Below are 18647 nucleotides of genomic sequence, written 5' to 3' on the forward strand. Positions count from 1 at the left end.
TCACTTTTCAGTTAAGTTTCAGCACTTAAGAAGAATTGTGTATTGATTACAGTATTCAACCAAAAGTATTAAGTAGAACAAACAAAAAAAAAACTAAGAGGCATAACATATTAAGCTGCTCATCAACGGTCAGGGTGAGGGCTGATCACGTCACCGTTTCTCATAGTGTTCATTTCACTTTAACAGGTTTCCTTTTTGGTGCTCAGTTAGTTGTCACCTATCAAGGAGAACAAGTGGTATTTGTCCCTTTGGGATTGGCTTATTTCACTCAGCATAATGTTTTCCAAATTCCTAACAGGGATCACTTTTCAGTTAAAATTTAAACACCTAAGAATGATTGTGTGTTAATTACAGAGTTCAACCAATGGTACTAGAACAAAAAAAAAATACTAAAATGGATAAAGTATTACATTGTACATCAGCCGTCAGGACAAGAGCTGATCAAGTCACTGTTTCTCATAGTGTCCATTTCACTTCAACAAGTTTCCCCTTTGGTGCTCAGTTAGTTGTTGCCAATCAGGGAGAACATATGATATTTGTCCCTTTGGGACTGGCTCAATTCATTCAGCATGATGTTTTCCAAATTCCTCCATCTTCTTGCAAATGACTGGGTTTCGTTGTTTTTGACTGCTGTATAGTATTCTATAGAGTACATGTCCCATAATTTCTTTATCCAGTCTACTGTTGATGGACATTTGGGTTGGTTCCAGGTCTTAGCTATTGTGAATTGAGCTGCAATAAACATTAATGTGCAGACAGCTTTTTTGTTTGCCAATTTCATTTCCTTTGGGTAAATTCCAAGGAGTGGGATGGCTGGGTTGAATGGTAGGGTTATCTTCAGGTTTCTGAGGAATCTCCAGACTGACTTCCATAGTGGCTTAACCAGTTTGCATTCCCACCAACAGTGGGTTAGTGTCCCTTTTTCCCCACATCCTCTCCAGCATCTGTTGTTGGTAGATTTCTGAATGTGAGCCATTCTAACCGGGGTGAGGTGGAACCTCATTGTGGTTTTGATTTGCATTACCCTGATTGCTAGTGATCTTGAACATTTTTTCATGTGTCTGTTGGCCATTTGGATTTCCTCTTTTGAAAAATGTCTATTGAGGTCCTTGGCCCATCTCCTAAGTGGGTTGTTTGTTTTGATCTTGTGGAGTTTCTTGATTTCTTTGTAGATTCTGGTTATTAACCCTTTATCTGTTGCATAGTTTGCAAATATTTTTTCCCATTCTGTTGGTTGTCTCTTCACTCTCCTGACTGTTTCTTTTGCAGTACAGAAACTTCTCAATTTGATGCAATCCCAAATGTTAATTTTGGCTTTGACTGCCTGTGCTTCTGGGGTGTTTTCCAAGAAGTCATTGCCGGTACCTATATCTTGCAGGGTTTTTCCAAGATGTTCTGTAAATCTGAGAGGGTTCATATGGCAGAAAACTGTAATAAATCAACTGTCACTTTTGGAAAAGTAACTCAAATAGAAAAAGCTGTCCATGAAAATTCTAGCCTCAATATGCATCAACAAACTCACACAACAAAGAAATTTTATAAGTACACTAGGTATGTTGAACCTGTCATTCACCAGTCACATCTTGCAATAAATCAGAGACTAAATACAAAGGAAAAACTTTACACATGTAAACCTTGTGGAAAATCACTCAGTTTTAATTCACCTCATGAATGTAGTGACTGTGGAAAAGTCTTTACACAAAAGTCATACCTCATAAACCATCAGCGAATTCACACAGAAGAGAAACTTTATAAATGCCTTCATTGTGGAAAAGGCTTTCGGTGGAAGTCAGTCCTCAGAGTACACCAGAGAATTCACACAGGGGAGAGACCCTATGAATGTAATGACTGTGGAAAAACCTTTAGACAAAAGTCAAACCTTGTAATACACCAGAGAATTCACACAATGGAGAAACCTCATAAATGTAATGACTGTGGAAAAGCCTTTGGACACAAGTCAGTCCTCAGAAAACATCAGCAAATTCACACAGGAGAGAAACCTCATAAATGTAATGACTGTGGAAAAGCCTTTGGACACAAGTCATACCTCATCATACACCAGCAAATTCACACAGGGGAGAAACCTCATAAATGTAATGACTGTGGAAAAGCCTTTGGACGAAAGTCATGCCTCATCGTACATCAGCGAATTCACAAAGGGGAGAAACCTCATGAATGTAATGACTGTGGAAAAGCCTTTGGACTAAAGGCATGCCTCATGGTACACCAGAGAATTCACACAGGGGAGAAACCTCATAAATGTAATGACTGTGGAAAAGCCTTTGGAAGAAAGTCATGCCTCATCATGCACCAGCGAATTCACACAGGAGAGAAACCTCATAAATGTATTGACTGTGGAAAAGCCTTTGGAAGAAAGTCAGATCTCATCATACACCAGCGAATTCACACAGGGCAGAAACCTCATGAATGTAATGACTGTGGAAAAGCCTTTACACAAAAGTCACACCTCATCGTGCACCAGAGACTTCACACAGGGGAGAAACCTCATAAATGTAATGACTGTGGAAAAGCCTTTGGAGAAAAGTCAGACCTGATGAAACAGCGAATTCACACAGGGGAGAAACCTCATAAATGTAATGACTGTGGAAAAGCCTTTGTATGAAAGTCACACCTCATATCACACTGGAGAATTCACACAGGGGAGAAACCCCATGAATGTAATGATTGAGGGAAAGCCTCTGGATAAAAGTCAATCCTTTGGAAACATCAGAATTGACACAGGGAAGAAATCTCATGAATGTAATGACTTTGTAAAAGCCTTTGGACAAAAGACAAACCTCATATCACAGCAGAGAATTCACACAGGGTAGAAAACTCATGATTGTAATAACTGTGGAAAGCATTTAGCCATAAGTCAACCTTCATCATGCATCAGAGAATTCACACAGGGCAGAAACCTTATGAATGTAATGACTGGAAAAGCCTTTGGACAAAAGTCAAACCTCATAATGCACCAGAGAATGCACAGTGTTGAAACTTCATGAGTGTAATGACTGTGGAAAAACTTGATTTTTAAGTTCCAACTCCAAATGCATCAGAGGATTCACACAGGGAAATAACCTTATAAATGTAATGACTGCAGAAAAGCCTTTTTCTATAAGTTATATCAAAACAGAATTCACACAGGGCAGAAACCTTATGAATCTAATGAGTGATGAAAAGCCTTTATAAATCATGTTATAAATCATAGCTCGTATCACACCAGAGAATTCACACTGGGGAGAAACTTCATGAATGCAATGACTGTAGAAAAGCCCTTGGCAATAAGTCACATCTCAGAATGCATCAGAAAATTCACATGAAGAGAAACCTTTTGGACATAATGACTTGGAAAGCTTTTTCCCATAATTCAGCCCTCCTGCACATCATCTAATTCATATGGGGGAAAACACTTTGGATATAATACATATGGAAAAGCCTTTATCCATAAGTAACACTTCATAAAACATCAGAATTCACATGGGGGAGAAACCGTATGAATGGAATGAGTGTTGGAAAACTATGTCAAAATCACACAATATAACATCAGAGAATTTATTACATGGTGGAAATCTAGTAATAAATGTGGGAAAGCCTTTTGTCCGAAGGAATACCTCATAACACATGTAGTTCAAACAAGGGAGCGAACTTAAGAATATAGTGAATGTGAAGGACTTTTTCCAAAAATCAACATAACCATGTGACAGAGCCTTTTGCTGGAAATTGCATCCCATACAATAGGCACTGCAATAAGGAAGAAAGGTTGGGACCAGAGCTGTGGCACAGTAGGTTAAATCCCTGGCCTGAAATGCTGGCATACCATTTGGGCACTGGTTCTAGTCCTGCTTGCTCCTCTTCTGATCCAGCTCTCTGCTATGGCCTGGGAAAGCAGTAGAAGATGGCCCCGCACCCACATGGGAGACCCAGAAGAAGCTCCTGACTCCTGGCTTTGGATTGCTGCAGCTCCAGCCATTACATCCATCTGGGGAGTGAACCAGTGGATGGAAGACCTCTTTCTGCTTCTCTGTCTCTCTGTAACTCTGTCTTTCAAATGAATAAAGTAAATTGTTAAAAACAAAAATAGGCTGGCACTGTGGCTCAATAGGCTAATCCTCCGCCTTGCGGCACTGGCACACCGGATTTTGTCCTGGTTGCCCCTCTTCCAGGCCAACTCTCTGCTATGCCCCAGGAGTGCAGAGGAGGATGGCCCAAGTGCTTGGGCCCTACACCCACATGGGAGACCAGGAGAAGCACCTGGCTTTGGATCAGCATGATGCGCCTGCCACAGTGGCCATTGGAGGGTGAACCAATGGCAAAGGAAGAGCTTTCTCTCTGTCTCTCTCTCTCACTGTCCGCTCTGCCTGTCAAAAGTAAAAAAAAAAAAAAAAAAAAAAAAAAGCAGAAGTTTAGAAATACTATTAGTGTGAAAAAATCCATTTGTCAGAAATTGATCATTATGCATCATAAAATTCACACAAGGGGTTTCTTAGGGGTGTAATGAATGTGGAAGTATATTTTCATGCAATTCAGGCTTGCATAAATATGCAAGTCAAAAAAGGTGATATCCTTCAAGTGCAATAGACCTCAAAAAATCATGGCCAGAAATTAAACATCAGGCCGGTGCCGTGGAGCAGTAGATTAATCCTCCACCTGCTATGCTGGCATCCCATATGGGTGCCAGTTCTAGTCCCAGCTGCCCCTCTTCAATCCAGCTCTACTGTGGCCTGGGAAAGCAGTAGAAGACAGCCCAAGTGCTTGGGCCTCTGCACCCACATGGAAGACCAGGAAGAAGCACCTGGCTCCTGGCTTCAGATTAGTGCAGCTTTGGCCATTGTGGCCATTTGAGGAGTGAACCAACGTAAGGAAGACCTTTATCTCCGTCTCTCTCACTGTCTGTAACTCTACCTGTGAAACAAATAAAAATCTTAAAGAACAAGAAATTAAACATCAACTAATACCAGAGAATTCATACAGTAAAATGGCAATTTAATGAATGTGAAAAATTCTTCTGCCATTAATCAATTCACATAAAGAGACTCAGAAATGAGAAAACATACATGCATAAAAAAGTCATGTACCATACGTCACCTCTCAATGGTTACCTGACAACTCACAGAAAGAAAAAATCCTGTGACTGTATTGTAATGTGAAATACCTTTATTATTAGGGAAACTTCCACAAAACATAGCAAGATTACAGAGAGAAGTCCCTGAAATATAATTTGTTTGGAAGAAGTCTTTGGTGGAATCACACCTTAGTGAGTATTGGGCAGTTTTCATGATGAATTGTGACAGAGAGTGGTTAACTGTTGTTCAGAAATTTTTCTCTTATACAACCTGAACTTTTGGTTTCTCATGATTGTGAGTGGGATCAAGTATATGAACTGAACTGTGCTCTCTTGTGTAAACTTTGTTAATAAATATTTAAAAGTTGAGTAACAGTTATTTCAACAGTTATTTGGAATACCATCTTCATCAATTACAAAGTTATTTGTTTTATAGCCGCTTTGTTGGCCACCCAGGATTCTTTCCCCACATTATTGTAGTGCAAACCAGTGATGTCACCATAGGCATATCAAGTGACACATGTTCCAGCCATAATAGTGTACCCCAGCCCTGCATAATAAGTGTTGTGTGCAACACAAGGGAATGAGTTTGTGGTGACCTATATACCCATTAGAAATTTCAACTTATCTGTGTGCACATCTGAATTAGACTACTCTACCCAAGGTCCATTTGAAGATGCAAGTAGATGTTGTCGCACACATTACCCTCATTCTTTAAAGGGACAACCTCAAACCCTATAAGTTGCAACACTCATCTGAATTTTCCTGTATTACTGAGTGCATAATGCCTTTTTCACTCACGATACCCCTTTTCCATTCTACTTCATTCAATTCCTAATTGCCTTGAAAAGAACATGGAATGAAGTCTATCCATGTGGTAGCCATTGCAACAGAGAAGCAGGAGCGTAAATGTAGTATACTTTAAAAAAAAAAGATTTATTTATTTGAAAGTCAGAGTTACACAGAAAAAGCAGAGGCAGAGCAAGAGAGTATCTTCCATCCAATGGTTCACTCCCCAATTGGCCACAATGGCCAGAACTGTGCTGATCCAAAGCCAGGAGCTTCCTCCAGATCTCCCATGTAGGTGCAGGGGCCCAAGCACTTGGGCCTTCTACTATTTCCCAGGCCATAGCAGAGAGCTAGATTGGAAGTGGAGCAGCCGGGTCTTGAACTGGCACCCATATGGGATGCCGGCACTTCAGGTCAGGGTATTAACCTATGACACAGTGCTGGCCCCTGTAGTACACTTTTATATTAATTTAACTTATAATTTTTATAACTTTTGTTGTATTTTCTGCTCCTGCAGGTGGCCCTCATTTTTATTGGAAATGTGTGTTTTTACTCCTTCTGATTTACAAAGTCCTTTCTCGATTTATATAAATCTGATTTACATTCAGTTAATTCCTCAGGATACCCTCAGGAGGAACACTTATCCTAGGTTGCATGGCTATCCCATGATAACAGGGCTACAAATGCTAGGGTGCATCTAGCTGCAATAGCTCTTTTATTTCCCATCTAGATAATAGCTGTGCAACTAATCCATTCCACCTCCATTACTACCCATGAGAAATAGCTCTTCATCCCTGTTTAAGTCCCCACAGCTTCTTACAAGTGTTCATCAAATTAAATCTTATTATAAACAGATTTAATAGAAAATGAATGATGCAGCTGCTGGTAGTTTCAGTGAGGTTGAATGATTTGCTGTACTGCTGTTTTGTCTGGGTTATCTTTCATATTACTTAGAACTATTTTTTCACAATATTGCTTCCCTGAGCACTTTTTCCTAGTCTCCCAGCTAAACAAAGAGACAGATTTTGTGTTATTTTAAAGTAATCTATTATGTTCTCTTAATGCCTCTTAAGTTCTAATTGTTTAAAACAACTGAGTTTTAAAGGAGTTATAAGTTGATCAAATCTGGTCTATACTTTGTCATGATGTTAAGGGATCTTATTTCAACTAGATATTTTAAGCTTTCTTGTCATCTTTTACAGGCATTCAAAAAAATCAAAGTTCCAAAGAATTTGGACTTTGATATCTCCAGCTGGGTTCCTGGAAATGTCAAAGGATATATGTCTCTCATCTTGGAGAGACACCAGCTAATCAATCAGGCTATTTGGGTTATATTACAGCTATTGTTAAAATGTGAAGTCATGCTAAATTTTAAGTTTCAATAATATAAAATGCCACTGATACAAATGTCTGAAAGTTAAAAAGTCGAATGATCTTGTGTTAGTAGACATGGTGGTTATCTTAATGAGAAAGGCTCAGAGGCCTAAAAGAATTAAATGTTTTGTAAAATCCTACAGTTGCTTTTGAAAATACTGTGTGAAGTAAGCAAATGCCTCTTGTTGGTTAATGAGTTTATCATTTTAAACATAGCTATTTAAAGTCTTTTCTCATCCACAGTTTTGTATATCAGATTTGCTGCTCTAAACTAAAACATTGTTGGTTATGTGTTTAGCTGACCTCCTATAGGTTCTGATGGACTTTTTCCAGCCACTTCTATTGAATTCGGTAGTTTTGAATTGTTCTGTAAACAGATGAAGTCCATAATGCACTACAGGTTCCAACTGGAAGAAAGTATGGTTAATGAAGTTTACCAAGAACAGAAAGTAATTTTAATTGGTTGGTAATAAAGAAAACAGCTGAGGCCAGTGCCATGGGTCAATAGGCTAATCCTCCATGTTGCAGTGCCCGCACACCGGGTTCTAGTCCCAGTTGGGGTGCCAGATTCTGTCCCAGTTGCCCCTCTTCCAGGCCAGCTCTCTGCTATGGCGCAGGAGTGCAGTGGAGGATGGCCCAAGTGCTTGGGCCCTGCACCCGCATGGAATACCAGGAAAAGCACCTGGCTCCTGGCTTCAGATCAGCACAATGCACTGGCTGCAGCGTGCCAGCCAACGCAGCCATTGGAGGGTGAACCAACAGCAAAAGGAAGACCTTTCTCTCTGTCTCTCTCTCTCTCACTGTCCACTCTGCCTGTCAAAAATAAAAAAAAAAAAAGAAAACAGCTAAATATTTTAGGAAACTATTACTAAAACTGCTTTATTGTTCTATCTTGTCTATTGTATTATGTGTGTCTTCATATTGTATGTCTACATGGGAAAATTTATTTTGAGCTCTGTCTTAATTGGTTTATCAAGGAAAGATTGCTCATAAATTTAATAGCTAAAATTAATTGAAGATACATTTGATTCATGTGACCTGAATCTCTTTGTCAGATGTTTTAAATTTGTTGATAGAAAGGAACTAAAAAATGTTTTTATGTTTCTGTTTTCTGTTTAAACAAGCCACATCATGTTAGATATTTAAGATATATTTAAATACATGTATTCTTGAAGTTTATAGAAGGCATTGGACCTACAGTAAATATTTTATAAGCTATTATTTAATGGTTAAAACCACTTGCTAAGATTCCATTTGACATTGTCAGTGGGCATTCTGGCAAGCCTGACTTGCTCCCACATTTCTCTATTCTCTTTAAGATGGGACACTGACTCTGTCCTGAGGGATTCCTCAAGATGTAGTTTGATTTTTAGATCTCATGAAAGGAGTGACATATTCTGTGTAACAGCATAGCCAAAATGAGAGCTTAAATCATAATTTTACAGCTGGACTTACTTCACCTTTGGATCCCAAATCCCCTTGGACTAGATGGTGAAAGTGACATCTTAAGTTTTAACATATATATATATATATATTATTAAGTTTAAAAGTGACTGTATTTGATTGCATTAAGTTTTAAATTGGTCATATAGGAGGCACTAATTGTTAAAGTGATCATATCAATAGAATTAATAGAATATAAGAGGAGTAAATGCTTCAACATGGGAAGCAGTCCATACTGCAGACTCATTGAATGGCAATTGCTCTAAGTAATGCTCAGTGACCTCAGAGTCATCCCTAAAGGCATTCTGGTCTGGCTAAAAAGCCCACAAGAGCATTTCAGGCATGGAAAGTCAGGACACTTGTGCAAAAAGGTGTGCCTACATGGAGAGTCTCCCTGGGTGAGACTCCTGTGGAAAGAAGTGGTCATCAAAGAAGGATGTACTCTATTCAAAGAGAGAACTTTCACTTTGCTTCCATCTTTCTCTAAATATTGACGGAGTTTGTGGAATAAGAAGGCTTCCATAGCCTAGACAGCTCATGTCAAGAGCCTTGGGTGACTACTGACATCACACAAAAGAGTGTGAATTGTTAAATTAACCATAGGAGTCACTGTGCACTAACTTCCCATGCAGGACCTTAAGTCTATGCTTAAAAAAACAGAGGGGAGAGTATGGTACCCCCACTATGGGTGTATTAACTTTGCTCCTTTCACCGTAAAGTTCTTAGAGGTCTCACTCCCTAGAGAGCCACCAGTAGTGAAACACTGGAGACATTTCACAGGTGCAACCCAGTTGCCTCTGGTTTGATGGAGGGACCCAACCACCCAACAATGGAAGGGGCCTGATCCTCTCATAATGATGGGCAAAGTTTTTGCTTGTATTTTCCAGAGATCACTCTGCAGCCTATGTGGATAGCAGCCTGAAATACCAAACCCTGGACCCAGTCCCTGAAAACTGACCTTCTACAAACCAACTTCAGCACCTTTCCCTGAACAAGCAATTCATAGAAAGATCCTCTTCAGATCAGCTACAGCTTACATGGAAGGGACCTTACCAGGTGCTACTGAACATGACTACCTCAGTAAAATTAGGATTAAACGTCTACCTCTCAAGTCCTCACAGGTGTACTCAAAAGACATGCCTGATTATTCCTGTAAGCCAGATATCTTAAGCAAAAAGAAAAGTAAAGCCTTTGCTTTCCTCACATCAACAGTGCTGCGCCTGAAGGCAGACATGGTGTACCTGCCTCTTTTGATTCTCTCTGTTGTTAATAACAAAACTCCTAATGTGTTCTTCTATTATAATTCTCTATACTCAAGCTAAATGGGTTTATAATTTATCACCACCCTGCACCCTCATGGGAGATCTGGAGGAAATGCTTGGCTCCTGGCTTTGGATAGGCACAGTTCTGGCCATTGCGGCCAACTGGGGAGTGAATTAGCAGTTGGAAGACCTATCTCTCTCTGCCTCTCCTTCTCACTCTGTGTAACTCTGACTTTCAAGTAAATAAATAAATCTTTTTTTAAAAAAAGAAAAAAAATACCTGATAAATTTTATAGTGCAATACATAAGATCCCAACAAAACAACAGTTAATTCTAAAATAGTAAGCATGTTAGAAATAGTTTACCACAGAAGACAGGATAGGGAGCTGTTGTTTAATAATGGGTTGAGCCACTCCCTACAATACTGGGGTTCTATATGAGTGGTGACTTGAATTCTGGCTGCTGTACTTCCAAACCAGTTATGTTAATGCTCCTGGGAAAGCAGCAGTGGATTCCACACATATTCTGACCCCTGGCACATATGTGGGAGACCGATATTCAGTGATCCTCACCAGGTAATCAGCGAGCCCTGAGTACATGCAACTTCCCACAGTGACTGCCCAAAGTCCCAGCCACACCCTGAGCCCTCCCATGCAGCATCAGTGTTCTCACAGTCCCAGCACACAAGCCTCCCACAGTCATGAGCACCCAGCCCCCCATCAGTTCTCCCCACCAAATTCAAGTTTCTCTGCTCTGCTGTTTGCTGTGTGTACAGACACTGGGGCATCTATTACATATGTCCAAAATGATGCCTGCTCTCTATCAGCTTGTTACAGAATGCCAGTTTCAGGGTGGTCAGGGAGAGAGAAACAAGGCAGGTACACTGTCCTACTTAGGGCTCCTAGCTGGATTCCCACCAGGATCTTTCTGCAACTTTATCACCAGTGGCTTGGGTTGCTCCAGTCTGGTCTCACCTCCTGAGCTGCTGCTGAGGTTCTTGGCTGCTGGGTTTCTGAGTTGTGCATGACCACACCCTGCACATGGTCCACAGTGTCCCTCTAATTTGTGTGGCATTTCCTCTGCCATTTTTTCCCTAACTCTTCCTTGAGACTGTACTCTCTCCACTTTTTTCATACTATCTTCTACAACAGTAAGCTCCCTGTATTGCTCCATCTTAATCCAATCCTGGATTTATTTTTTCTCAAGAAATTCATCAATAGGCTTTTACTCATCTGTTCATTTATTTATTATTGGGTTCAACAAATACTTATTGAACAACCAATGCATGTCCATAATAGTCACGGTGGAAAGAAACATGGCTTTTAAATTTTAAAATTTTATAATAAAAATGATAATCTGTGATAGATTGGCAATATTTTATTTTCTAAAGTACACATACCAAATCTTCTCATTTTCCCTAGAGTATAAACAACTATTATACAGCACCCTGAAAAATCATAGCCATTTATGATAACAGGGTCAATGACACTGTCATATATATAATGCTAAGGAATGGCTAAATTTCATTTTTCAAATTGCTTTTATTGGATGCATGTTTGTGAGAGCACTATTAGAAAGGCTTCAGCCTAAGCTCATTTTCCCAACCACACCTCCCTCCCTACAAACTGCCCTCTCTAACTTGGATTCTGTATCATCTTCACTCTCTGAAAAAGAATGCACCTGCCAACTAATGTGAAGAGCAAATCACTTCATCTCCTGTTTAGATGCTGCTTTTTTGGACACTTGTGTGCTTCTACCTCCAAAAACAGCCACTCTGTCATTCAACAGCCACTGTTACATCCTTCAACAAACAGGCACTAAAAAAAAAGACAAGAGCAACCCCACACTTCATGGGTTTTGTGTCTTCCCAGAGCCTGTAGATTAAAATTCTCATGGCTAAGGTCACCAAGGAGTTGGATCAAGACAGACAGAATAGAGTTCCCTATTAAAAAAGAAAAAGGTCAGGTCTTCCTCTAGCACATTTGTGTTAGCCAAATAAAATTTATTAGATTATTAGATCAGCTAATTACTACATTAAGACAAAGATAACATAACATCATAGAACGAATAAGAAAATGAACCTAGGGTGCTGCTATTTTTTCCTTTTTTCATGGAGGCAGCTGGCAGTTTGAGGAAGAAAAGAGTTTGGACAAGAGTGCATGCACTGAGCCAGCAAAAGGCAACCCTACCTGAAGAGTAATGGTTCACACCAAAAGTTCTTCCTTTCCAAAATTCAAAAACAAGAAACTGAGATGCCCCAGGAAGAAAAGACAGCTAAAGAATCCAGTTAGGCTGACTCCAATGAGACAAGAAGAGAAACACATTTTTCAGCATGATGCTTGAGGTATGTTCTCCATCTCATGAAGCATCTGTCCAGGGTCTGGTGCCTTATTGGTAATGTCAGCCATCAAACAGATGCCATACTTCCCCCCTAGCTGAACTGTAACCATCATCATTCATCAGCTGGCCTCTACCCTGTTCAGAAGCACTGAAGCCTATACCCTATCCCCAAGACCTACTTCAACATCCCCAGCTTCTGTAGCTGGATGGACCAGAGAGACTGGTAAGCCAAACTCGAGTGAAGGCAAGGCACAATAAAAAGAAATATGGAGAAGTATGTAATTCAGTTTTGAGTAGTAGAGACAACATGTACTTAACTCACCAGTCTTGGTTCCAATCCAGGTCCTGCAACATGTTAGTCTGTCACAAGACTTTGAGCCAATTATCTTGCTCCTCAGCATCTGTCTCCTCATCTGCAGGGATAAAACACCTAATTTGAGCACTACTATGAGATTTAAATACATATGAAGTTGGCCTTCAGAAAATAGTAATTAAAATTCTTATTTCTTTATTAAAAGACAATCCCAAATGCATGTGAGGCAAGAATTAGATTTTAAGGGCCGGCGCCGCGGCTCACTAGGCTAATCCTCCGCCTAGCGGCGCCGGCACACCGGGTTCTAGTCCCGGTCGGGGCGCCGGATTCTGTCTCGGTTGCCCCTCTTCCAGGCCAGCCCTCTGCTGTGGCCCGGGAGTGCAGTGGAGGATGGCCCAGGTGCTTGGGCCCTGCACCCCATGGGAGACCAGGAAAAGCACCTGGCTCCTGGCTCCTGCCATCGGATCAGCGCGGTGCGCCGGCCGCAGCGCGCCGGCCGCGGCGGCCATTGGAGGGTGAACCAACGGCAAAGGAAGACCTTTCTCTCTGTCTCTCTCTCTCACTGTCCACTCTGCCTGTCAAAAAAAAAAAAAAAAAAAAAAAAGAATTAGATTTTACTAGACACAAAGCCTACAGCATAACTCGGAGAATATAAAAAAATCAAATCTGAATAACATACAGCAGCTACTTTGATACAGCAAAATATACATGCACATGCAACAGTTGTACAAATTCCCAACTTAGGAAATCAGAATTATCTAAACAAAACAGATGTTAATAACCAAAATGCACGATGAGTTCTGCTCATTTCTTCACCACAAATAAAGACCTTCCACGATGAAATCAATGTCCTCATTTGCTTTCTCTAAGTTTGGTGGTGGTTAGGATCACTTCATTGGCCTTCTGGGGTTTCCAAGGCAACTGTTACAGTAATTCTCAAAAGGAAAAGAACACCAAGTCTGTGGCAACTATTCTAGAGACACTCATACGGTAATAGACATTATTACTAGAAATGCAGTGCTCTCAACAGCAGCTATCTCCTTTGGATAATTTACTGCATTCAAAGCTCTAAGTAAGTAAACTTACACTTCTGCATAAAAAGTAATGATTATTACTGCAAGAAACCATCAGAACTCTAAATGGAAAATAAAATTAATTTCATGAAAGTGAATTACAAAACCTAAAGCCCAAATTTGCAGCATAACCCAGTATTGTCTTTCCAATAAAAAATGTTAATTCTCAAGTGTCTACACCTAAGAGATTCCCACAACTGCCTCATGTCATCCTTTTCCAGGACTCCTAGGGAGGGAAAGGACTGGCTAAATTATATTCAGCAGGTCCTTAGTGTTTCTGTTTATTATCACATGTCAGAGTACCTGGGTTTCATTTCTGGCTCTAGAACCTGACTCAAGCTTCCTGATAATCCAGACCCTGGGAGACAGATAACTGCTCTTGCTACCCACCTAGGAGACCTTGACTGAGTGCCTTTTCTGCTGACCTAACTCCAAGTGTTTAGGCACTCATGGAGTGGACATGAAGAGTTTAGCTCTTTCATTAAATTCCTATCTCTTTGTCTCTATGCCTTCCAAATTTAAAAAATGAAAGTAATTCTATTTCTGAGCCATTTAATAAAGAATCACATCTAACCATGAACTATAAAGCAATTGAAGTTCTAAACAGAATTCTTTTTTAATTTTTTATTTACATAAGGGAACAAACCCCATGCATTTCATATGTACAGATTTAGGAGCATAGTAATACTTCCCACCAACTCTCTCTCACCCTTGCTCCCATCTTCCCTCTTCCTTCTCTTCTTAATTTTTCTTTTAAAATTTACAATGACATACTTTTAAAACTCCACTAAGTAAAGAATTCAATAGATATCAAGTAAGAAAACCACTGTTCTTCAAGAGTATAGACAAGGGCAGTAAACCATATTCACATTTTAAAGTCTCAATTTTGCTAACATACATATATTTTGTCACAGTAAATTTAAAAAATATTTTTCAAGATTTGTACTACCTACACATGCAAACAAAAGTATATAGAATAAACACAGCCTTCTATACCAGATCACGTAAAGCACTGTAAAAACATATTGTAATTGATTAATTTTTAAAAGAAGACTTCTTAGAATCCACATTCCTCAATTATCACCAACTTTTCTATTGCCTTTCTTAGTAAAAATGTTTTAAGTTCTCTGAACTTAACCATATCAGTCAAAATTCTATAGCAACCGTCTGTTGAAATGGTTCCTTAACAAATTCAATTATCAGCTACCTGTAAAACATTCAAGGTCATTGATATAGTGAAATATTTTTTGCTATGACCCAGGGAAGATACAATCCTGTTTTATTTCCAGAAAAGTTATCACTGCTAACATTTTTGCAAGAGAAAATGAAGGATTTAGTTTACCTTTTATTATCCTGATCACATACACAGTTTTCATCATTCACTTGTAGCAGACTCCTGCATTAAAATCAATTAATTGAGTATTTCATTTAAAAAAGAAAACAATTAGTCTACTAATATAGACTGCATCTGTTGGGGTGAACTAAAGGTAGATATTTCTAGCCTCTGGACACATTTTTGAGGTAAACTTGATAGGATTTGTTTACAGACAAGATAGGAATTGTGAAACAAAGATTAATCAAGAATTGCACTGTGGGCCAGTGCTGTGGCTCACTAGGCTAATCCTCCACCTGCAGCACTAGCAGCCCAGGTTCTGGTCTGGTTGGGGCACCAGATTCTGTCCCGGTTGCTCCTCTTCCAGTCCAGCTCTTCGCTGTGGCCCAGGAAGGCAGTGGGCCCTGCACCCCATGGGAGACCAGGAGGAAGCACCTGGCTCCTGGCTTCGGATCAGTGCAGCACGCCAGCTGTAGCGGCCATTTTGGGGGTAAACCAATGGAAGGAACACCTTTCTCTCTGTCTCTCTCTCACTGTCTCTCTCTCTCTCTCTCTCTCTCTCTCTGTCTCTCTCACTGTCTACTCTGCCTGGCAAATAAATAAATAAATAATTACACTGTGGATCTCAGCACAGCAACTGCAGAAGTTGCCATTAACTCACATAGGGAAGACTATCTAAGGGACAAGAATGAGAAAGAATAACATTAGTAATATTTTGGACCTCTTGGGATTTAAATACACAATAGATAATCAAAGAGAGGTCTCAAGTAGGCAGTGTGATATACCGATCTGAAATTAAGGAGGGGTTCCTGGGCTGGAGATACAAATTTGGAAACCATTAGTGCAAACAAGGATGTAAAAGTCATTAGAAAGAATATCAATGATTGAGCTCTACAGCACTTCTGTTTGAAAAGGAGGAGATGAGAAAAAATAAAAAGAAACAGGCTATTATGGATACAGTAGAAAAGCAATAGGAAAACTAGGTGAGTGATAGTTTTAATGCTTATTTCAGAATATTTATGAGTGATAATGACCAGCATTTTCCATTTTTGATTTTTGAATAACAGCCGTTCTAACTGGGGTGAGGTGACACCACATTGTAATTTGTATTTGCATTTCCCTGATGGCAGTGATCCTGGAGTTTTTTCATCTGTCTGTTGGCCTTTTTTTTTTTTTTAAAGATTTATTTATTTATTTCAAAGTCAGAGTTACACACAGAGAGAAAGAGAGAGTGGGGGGAGGCTTCCACCCACTGGTTCACTCCCCAAATGGCTGCAATGGTCAGAGCTGAACCAGTCTGGAGCCAGGAGCCAGGAGCTTTTTCTGGGTCTCCCATGTGGGTGCAGGGGCCCAAGGACTTGGGTCATAGCAGAGAGCCAGATCAGAAGTGGAGCAGCTGGGACTTGAACCAGCACCCATATGGAATACAGGTATTGCAGGTGGTGGCTTTACCTGCTATGCAACAGTGCTGGCCCCATGTTGGCCCTTTTTATTTCATCCTTTGAAAATGCTTGTCCTGCCCTTGGCACATTTTTAACTGGATTATTTTGTTGTTGCTGTTTCTGGAACTCCTTATATATTCTTGATATTAATCCTTTATTGGATGCATAGTTTTCAAATATTTTCTCTCATTGTTTTGATTACCTCTTCACTTTGTTAATTATTTTCTTTTTTGTGAAACAATTTCTTAGATTGATGTAATCACATTAGTCTATTGGTGTTTATTTTATTACTTGTGCTTCTGCTACCTTATTCAAAAATTCATTGCTTAGACCAATAGCCTTTCCCCTATGTTGTTCATGAGTAATGTGATGGTTTCAGGTATGAGGTTTAGATCCTTGATCCATTGTGAGTTGATTCTTGTATGGGGAGTATGATATAGGTTTGATTTTGAACTACAGCAGTGGAAATCCAACTTTCCAAGCATCATTTATAGAAGAGACTGAATTCATTTCTAAAATATTTATTTATTTATTTAAAAGACAGAGATACGGGGGGTGGGGAGAGGAAGAGAGACAGAGAAAGAGATTTTCAGCCTACTGTTCTCTTCCCAAATGGCTGCAATGGTCAGGGTTGGGCCAGGTAAAATCCAGAAGCACAGAGCCCCTTCTGGGTCTCTCAAATGGGTGCAGGGACCCAAGGTGCATTAGAACAAAGGTGGATTGGAAATGGAGCAGCTGAGGCTTGAATCAGCACCCATATGGGATGCAGAAACTGCAGGTGGAAGCTTGACATTCTATGCCCCAGAGCCAGCCCAGAAGCAGCTGAATTTTTTAAAATATATATTTATTTTATTTGAAAGGCAGAGAGTGAGAGAGAGATACGTTTTCCATCTGCTGGTTCACTCCCCAGATGGCCATAATGGCTGTGGCTAGGCCAGACTGAAGCCAGGAGCTTCTTCGGGGTCGCCCACGTGGGTGCAGGGGCCCAAGGACTTGGGCCATCTCCCATTGCTTTCCCAGGCCATAGCAGGGAGCTGCACTGGAAGTGGAGCAGCCAGGACTTGAACTGGTGTCTATATGGGATGCTGGCACTGCAGGCAGCGGCTCTACCCACTGTGTCACGGTGCAGGGCCCTCACTGTGGCTTTGATTTGTAGCTCCCTAAGGACTAATCCCCTTGAGCATCTTCCCATGTGCTTACTGGCCCTTTGGGTAGCTTCTTTGGAGAAATCTCTCCAAGTCTTCTGCCAGCGTTCCAATCATCTTGTGGCTGCATTGTCAGACTCCTTCCTCAGTTCTTTTATACTGAAAGGTCTTCAGAAAGTTCGTGGAAATGTGTTATGAAAAGCTGCATTAAAAATTGCACCAAGATGAACTTATTTGGAAGAGGCACAGTGAAAAAGATCTGGTTTGCTCCCCAAATGCCTGCAACAGCCAGGGCTGGCCCAGGCTGAGCCCAGGAGCCCAGGACTCCAACCAGGTCTCCCCCGTGGCTGGCAGGGGCCCAAGCACTTGGGACATCATCTGCTGCCTCACCGGTGCACTAGCAGGGAGCTGGATCCAGGCACTCGGATGTGGGCGTCCCAAGCAGAGGCTGCACAAGAACCACCCTCTGTATCCATTCTGTCATTCTCCACATCGCCCCTCCCCCGCAGGGCCCAGTGCTCCAGGATGGCTGGGAGACTTGTAGACCGGCCTTAACCCCGCAGCCCCAGGCAGCCGGGGCCCCGTGGCGCTGGTCTCTGAAGTCTTTCAGCAGCACCTCGCGGGACACATCTTGCAGGTGAGGCCCCTGCCTGCTGCTCGTTGCTGCCACCTTGTGGCCACGTTCGGAACAGTACTCTCTTCTCCCATCCATACCCTGGGGAGCATTGGGGTAGGGGACCCGACGCTAGGGCTCCCCCTCTGCCCCTGCTTCTGAGGGCCACTGGAACTGCCTCCCCTCTAGAACTGCCCTCTAGGACCATCAAACCCCGGTGGAGACCGAGATTTCCAAACCTCTCTGAGCACTGGGCCAATGGATACCTGGCCTCCACCCCACTCTCTCTCCCGGTCTCTAGTCCCTGGACGGCTTCGTGTTCGCCTTGAACCAGGATGGAAAATTCCTGTACATCTCAGAGACAGTCTCCATCTACCTGGGTCTCTCACAGTTAAGGGGCCCCCAGCGGGCTCAGGTGTACCCTTTCTCTCTCTCCTGACCTCACCGTCCCAGCA

The 18647-nt window shown here is 41.2% G+C and overlaps 1 protein-coding gene across 1 annotated transcript; it reads left to right on the forward strand.

The window, feature by feature from the left end:
* The first annotated feature begins 1390 nt into the window (after window positions 1-1390).
* Window positions 1391-5440, forward strand: LOC138845512 (zinc finger protein 665-like). Its single transcript, XM_070058389.1, has one exon. The coding sequence runs from the start codon at window positions 1391-1393 to the stop codon at window positions 2621-2623; it is 1233 nt and encodes a 410-aa protein (XP_069914490.1). The 3' UTR covers window positions 2624-5440.
* Window positions 5441-18647: the final 13207 nt, after the last annotated feature.

Source organism: Oryctolagus cuniculus, chromosome 15, assembly GCF_964237555.1.
Source record: "Oryctolagus cuniculus chromosome 15, mOryCun1.1, whole genome shotgun sequence".
NCBI classification, from domain to species: Eukaryota; Metazoa; Chordata; class Mammalia; order Lagomorpha; family Leporidae; genus Oryctolagus; species Oryctolagus cuniculus.